We start from the raw sequence: 7,058 nt of genomic DNA on the forward strand, positions 1-7,058 counted from the left end.
AGGTGAGAATGGTTTAATTACCAGTCAAACTGTGATTTGGGGTAAGAATTAGCAAAGTGATTAAACAAATTTTCTAGGGGTAATTTTAGATAAGAAAAACAGTAGAAGGTATCCTATGTACCTTAGCTTATAAACATTCAATGGCCCAACTAAATCCATCTCCATAGATTCTGTATTTCCAACACTCAAGTAGGACCACATCCAAAATCTTAAGTTTCCGACACGTTTCTAACTTAGAAAAGTAACATAGATTCGTAATCTACAACTCTGACACCTGGTCACTGCCAGTATATACTCCCTTTCTCGAAACTTCTACCCAAAATAAAGAAAAAATCAGCCAGAAAAAAAAGAAAATTAGATAGATAGAGAGTCCGGAAAGTAATCTACCGAAAACCCTAACTGATTAGGGCAATCAATCCTTCCATCACTTCTCTGTTTAATCCAGATTTCCTGATTTTTTAAGGGATTTTGGTCAGTGATTGTTTTGATTGAATCGATCTAGGGTTTTGTATTAAGAGAAGGAAAGGATGGTTTCAGAAGCGAGTAAGAAGAAAGCAGCACAGAAGAAAGCAGCAGCAGCTGCAAAGAGAGGAGGGAAATCAGTTGCAGCGTCATCGAAATCGACTGAGAATTCTTCAAATGGAAGTGAGAAATTGGCGAATGGTGTTGCTTCATTACAGATATCTGATAGAACTTGTACTGGTGTTCTTTGTTCTCATCCACTCTCTAGAGATATTCGTGTATGTTGCCCCCTTCTTATCCATAATCATCTTCTTCAGATTTATCAAAATTTTGATTGCCCTGTATTTTAAGATGCTGAATTTGTTTCAAATTGTTTGTTTGTGTGGATGTATTGCAGATAGAATCATTGTCTGTTACTTTTCATGGGCATGATCTGATAGTGGATTCTGAACTGGAACTTAATTATGGCAGGTTTGTTTTTTTTCATTGGATTGCTTATGGTGATTTGTGTGGAATCTCTTATATTATGTATATTGATTTGTTTTTTGTGTGTGGATAGGCGGTATGGTTTGCTTGGGCTGAATGGTTGTGGTAAATCTACGCTGCTTACTGCGATAGGTTTCAGAGAGCTTCCGATTCCAGAGCATATGGATATTTTTCATCTGACCAGAGAGATTGAAGCTTCTGACATGTCTTCGCTTGAGGCGGTTATTAATTGTGATGAAGAGAGGATTAAATTGGAGAAAGAAGCTGAAGTTTTGGCAGCACAGGTGTGTTTTTTATGTGATTGGTGCATGTTTCTTGTCTTAGGAAATTTTGGGCAATCCTAATTTCATGTTCAATTTTGTTTTTGTGACTTCAGGATGATGGTGGTGGAGAGCAACTTGAACGTATTTATGAGAGGCTGGAAGCATTAGATGCTTCGACTGCCGAGAAACGTGCAGCTGAAATCTTGTTCGGTCTCGGTTTTAACAAAATGATGCAAGCTAAGAAAACACGGGATTTCTCCGGAGGTTGGCGAATGAGGATAGCATTGGCACGAGCGCTGTTTATGAACCCAACAATCCTGTTGCTCGATGAACCAACAAACCATTTAGGTAAACTACAAGAGATTTTAATTCATGTTGATTTACATTCTAATGCGTATAAGTGCTTTATGAAGTATTGAATGACTAATTCTGAATAGCATGTAAGATAAGATCTATAGATTCTATACTCATAATAGATGTTGTTGACTAAGATTTATTGCCTGTTCAGGTTACAATGATTTGTTTCTGTTGCTTACTTTACTCCTTCAATTCCTTGTCTTTAATGAAGTTTATTTTATTGGATTCACTTTTAAGTCTATGTTGTACCTAATTCAACTATGACATGACTTCTTTGGTGACACAGATTTGGAAGCTTGTGTCTGGTTGGAGGAAACTCTGAAGAACTTTGATCGAATCCTTGTTGTGGTGTCTCACTCCCAAGACTTCTTGAATGGTGTATGCACAAATATCATACACATGCAGAATAAGAAGCTGAAACCCTACACTGGTAACTTTGACCAGTATGTTCAGACACGGGCAGAACTTGAAGAAAATCAGATGAAACAGTACAAGTGGGAGCAGGAACAGATTTCTAATATGAAGGAGTACATTGCAAGGTTTGGGCATGGATCAGCAAAACTTGCACGTCAAGCACAAAGCAAAGAGAAGACACTGGCAAAGATGGAGAGGGGTGGACTTACAGAGAAGGTTGCGAGAGACAGGGTTTTGGTCTTCCGATTCACTGATGTGGGTAAGCTCCCTCCACCAGTCCTCCAATTTGTGGAAGTCACATTTGGTTATACAGAAGAGAATCTTATCTACAAGAGCATCGACTTCGGAGTGGACTTGGACTCTAGGATAGCGCTTGTGGGTCCGAATGGTGCTGGGAAAAGTACGTTACTAAAGCTGATGACAGGGGATTTGGTTCCTCTTGATGGCATGGTTAGGCGTCACAACCACCTGAGGATTGCCCAGTTCCATCAGCACTTGGCTGAGAAACTTGATCTGGAGTTATCTGCACTTCAGTACATGCTGAAGGAATATCCTGGCAATGAGGAAGAAAGGATGAGGGCTGCTATAGGAAGGTTTGGGTTGACCGGCAAAGCACAAATAATGCCGATGAAGAACCTGTCTGATGGCCAGAGGAGCCGAGTCATTTTTGCATGGTTGGCATGGAGGCAGCCTCATCTGCTGTTGCTGGACGAACCTACCAACCATCTTGACATTGAGACGATCGATTCTCTGGCGGAAGCATTAAATGAATGGGATGGTGGGTTAGTTCTTGTCAGCCATGACTTTAGGCTTATCAACCAGGTAGCTGAAGAGATTTGGGTGTGTGAGAATCAGACCTTGACGCGTTGGGAGGGTGATATTTTGGACTTCAAGGAACACCTCAAGAGCAGGTCTGGCGTATCTGATTGAGTTAGTGAACCGAATTGCAGCATCGGATAGTTACACTGGTATATTACATAATTATTTCACCATATCATCTGTGGCTGTGGTATTTCTTTACGCGCTACTGTTGTGGGATGATTGTAACGATCAAGATGATCAGATTGTAGGTCGGCATTAAGGTTTATATGTCCGGAGATTTTCCAGATTTTAGGTTAGGTTTCAAGTAATATTTGTTTTGTGTAGCTTGATGAAAAAACAGTAATGTTATTCCTGATTCCTGAATCCTTGACTATTTCGTAGGATTTAGATTGTAAGCATAAAGGGGCATTTAGAGGTTTTTAATTTCATTTTGCCGCTTTTTCTGTTGAATGTATTACCTTCAATACTGAAACGGAAGTTGTTTTATGTGAGATAGGTCGCAGGTCGCTTACAAAGTTACAATAAGCTCTGTGTGGACCTTTTAGCTCATGGGTGTGCAGAAAAAAAAGGGTCTGCTAGGTAAATTGGAAACGAGAATCGTGAAATTCTCAAAAAATAAAATTCGAGGAGCATATCGAACGTAAATTAGTTTTCATAGAAACATTAGTTATATTACTAATTTTCTTACGGTGTCATTCACTTTTTTTTTCATTGTTGTGTTTTTGGAGCGTTACAGATAGGGGTGAGCAAAAAGTACGGAACCACAGATTTCACCCGTATCCGTCAGTAAAATTACGGGTGAAATCCAATTCGCAAGATTTATGGACCGGACACGAGTGGAATTCTCAAATCCGCATTTTTAGCGATTTGGTTACGGTTGGACTTTGAAATCCGCGAATTCATCTGTGCACCGTAGGGCGGTAAGGGAAATTAATCATGGTGCTTCCTTGCTTAGTGAAGAAGGTCAAGAGTTGAGCACTCACAACAGTCAGGAGTTGAGCACTCACAACTGCATACATCAATACCGTAATCCATATTGAGCACTCTGTTTGGGTAGACTAGTCTCGGTGGATGGGATGCCTCTCCAATTTCGTCATGCGAAGTTTCTCAAGATAGAATTTCGCATGGCCCCAAGCGCCATCAAGTCAACATCCCACAACCCATAAATAACCAAATAGAAAGAGTAAAGAAAAATCGGGGAAGGTCTTGTCTACCTGAATATAATTCTCATAGCACCACTGAGTTGAAAAGTTCGTCTCCTTCCACGAACTGTAAACCTAAGTAACATAGAATCAACCACGTTAAAAAAAAATACTATTTTCTTTAGGAAGTGAAGAAAATGACATCTCCAGATCTGTGATGAGAAACACGGATGAAACTTCATGAAAGTGCAGATAACTAATGCTAAAGATAGGTTCCCCGCGTAAAGATAACCAATGCTACTACCATTGAAGCGAATGAAAGACCAAATCCAAGACCCAAACTCCAATTTTCTTGAATGCAGATAAATATCAAGCCACAACTCCAATGATGCAAACCGCGGTTAATCCGCAACCGGTCCGTATCACCCCCTAATCCGCGGATGTCAAATCCACGGATGATTGGGCCGGACACGATTTGATTTTCCAAATCCGCGACTTTGACGCATTGGACACAAATGACCCCTAACCAGCAACCGTCCGTCCGTTGCTCACCCCTAATTACAAAGCTAGTTTTGTGCTTCTCTATCATTTGAACTTACGGTAGATATGCAGGGAAGTTGTTGATTTTTACAGCAGCCGTATGAAACTAATAAGACGGACGGTTGGCAGCACATCGAAAGTTATCATCCTCTGAGAGTTGTTGATGACCCTACTGTTATTTCAAAAAATGATTGGATTGAGAGGTCAAAGGTTTGAAATCTTCCTGATGATGTTATTAGATCACGTGTAGAATCTGAAGAGGGAGCATTATCTATTCATATATGTGGTATCTCAGGTAAAGGCTATGGGGCAATCTTACGTGATTCCCGGTATTTCCCAATAGTGGCTAGGTCCAAATGTCTCTCTGATGTAGACGCCACTAAGTCTACATTCTATTCTAGGCAATGACGGATCTACAGCTGGGCTAAAGGGGCTTTAGTCCGGTAGGCTTCCCAGTCCACAAGCCAATTTTTTTTTTTTTTTGCTCGACCAAAGCTTCTAGCCCGGACATTAAAAAAAGAATTTATCTTTCCTGAATCCGTCCCTGATTCTAGGTTGAATGAAGTTGCACTTGGGGTAAGAATTGCTCTGGATTATGAATTGTCTCGTTTTTCCATTAATGTCCCTTCTTTTAACCTATGCAATTTTGTGAGACGCATTTGGAATCCGCATGAAAAAGCGAGGGGGTCTAATCATATAGGAGAACGCCACGTGAGACCACTTCTGCGTCCGGAAGCCATGTGTGATATCGAAAAGATTTATTCACTCACCAAAACTATAATCATTGATCTCGACATGGTTCGCCATAGGGGGATTACCGTATTCAATGTGGAATCTGAGCTAAGCATAGTTAACAAGGCTGCTGAGTTCCTTGCTAACCTCAGTTCAGAAAAAAATATGTCGTCTGCTGACATCTTTCAGAACGAGCAACTATCTGAGATACTTTATGATGATGCAGTTCGCTGATTTAAGTTGGTTGGATGAGGACGGCGTGTGCAGATGCAGATGCTCCAACTGGTTATAAGTGGAATCTTAATTTCCCACATGCTATTCTATATTTAACTTTACTTTACTTGATTAGATTATCTTTATTCTTCTTTTCTATATACGCAAAAGTACTAATTTATTTACTTAATTTCCTTCATGTTCTTACCAAAACACTCTGGAGAGAAATTTTATTGCAATATATTTCTTCAAAACACTAATGGAAATTTTACATATTTATTGCATAATAATTCTAAACTACATTGCCTAGAAGAGAAAACACAAGAAAGATAAAAGTCGACTACACATTGGCTGCAGCAGTTGGTATGGTATATGCTTTCTTCTGAGCATTTGTTACATCTTCTTCTTCTAATGCTTTCAATGAAACAAAACTGTTAACGTGTGATTCTGAGTTAAGGCCGGGGACAATTGTGTTCTTTAGATTCCCAATCTTTTTTAAGGTTGTAGTTTTTGGATCATAAGAACTGGCAACAGTATCTTTTTCATTATTATAAGTGGCAATTAGAACTTCACCCCGTTGAGTAACAGCAAACGGATAACCTCTCCTTCCATGCCACCATTTATGCGCGTAAGTGAAGTTAAGGGGAAGAGTATACCGTCTATGCCAACTCCAGGGCTCGTAATGTTGTTCACTCTTAGCGTAACTAGTATCTTTTGTTAATACCCATATATCTGCATGTCTACCTCCTCTTTTTTGATGAAAAAGACAGAGCGACTCTCCCAGTACTTGGAGTTGAAACTTCCTGAAAATTTCTCCGATGGATGAACCAGGTAAGCACGGTGGTGTTGCGAGTACGTGGAACTCCTCCTCTGCCAAACCGAAAGCCACAATTTTCCCTCTCCAATCCAGCCAGTGAAGAGCTTCATTGACAAACACATTCCTTAACGCTATTATTATAAGCCGGTAATCGAACATTCCTTTATCTCTCCAGCCACTGCCAGCACCAAGAGTATACACTTGTAGCTTACAATTCAACAACAACTCATCACCATCATAGTACTCTATGATTCTAACAACTTTGTACTCGTTGCTTGAAGGAACATAACCAAATCCGGATAATATTTCGTAAACTTTAATATCTTCATCCTCAGTGAGAAACTTTGGAAGTTCCAAACATTCTCTTGTAACTAGATTGCAGATTTAGACAGGGTCAACACTTGATGAAATTGTGGCTTTTGTTGGTATGCCGAAGCAAACCAAACCGTTGCACGAACCAACCAATCTCTTAGTTTCAGTCGGAAGGGGAAAGTTGATCTCTGTAAGTTTCTTGCGAGATTTCTCATCAAAATCTACATAGTAAATAGAATAAAACAAATCCTGGAAAATAAAACTCAACCTGTTACACGTCTGCTGTTGCTGCATTAGTAATCGCCGTAGATGCATGTCACTGAAGTATTTATCATCTAACGTAAATAGATTTCTCCATGCTCTACAAACTTGTCTGCAAGCTAATGCCGACTCCGCTGGTAGTCGAGAAAGTATGTTTACCATGATATCTGAGTTAACAAGTAATATGTATGGTTTTTTCTCATTGTTTGCCATGATATCTGAGGCAACTAGTACCAT

At 39.8% G+C, this 7,058-nt stretch overlaps 2 protein-coding genes across 2 annotated transcripts; one reads left to right on the forward strand and one right to left on the reverse strand.

Annotated features, from left to right (window-relative positions):
* The first annotated feature begins 302 nt into the window (after positions 1–302).
* LOC113309846 (ABC transporter F family member 1) lies at positions 303–3,292 on the forward strand. Its single transcript, XM_026558368.1, has 5 exons — positions 303–740; positions 860–933; positions 1,022–1,232; positions 1,325–1,559; positions 1,855–3,292. Exons 1-5 carry the CDS (start codon positions 528–530, stop codon positions 2,910–2,912), a joined length of 1,791 nt encoding a protein of 596 aa, XP_026414153.1. The 5' UTR covers positions 303–527; the 3' UTR covers positions 2,913–3,292.
* A 2,479-nt stretch (positions 3,293–5,771) lies between these two features.
* Positions 5,772–7,058, reverse strand: LOC113312108. Its single transcript, XM_026560867.1, has 2 exons — positions 6,707–7,058; positions 5,772–6,619 (listed from the first exon to the last, which is right to left on the reverse strand). Exons 1-2 carry the CDS (start codon positions 7,056–7,058, stop codon positions 5,772–5,774), a joined length of 1,200 nt encoding a protein of 399 aa, XP_026416652.1.

The sequence above is a fragment of the Papaver somniferum genome, chromosome 9 (genome assembly GCF_003573695.1).
Source record: "Papaver somniferum cultivar HN1 chromosome 9, ASM357369v1, whole genome shotgun sequence".
Classification (NCBI taxonomy): Eukaryota; Viridiplantae; Streptophyta; class Magnoliopsida; order Ranunculales; family Papaveraceae; genus Papaver; species Papaver somniferum.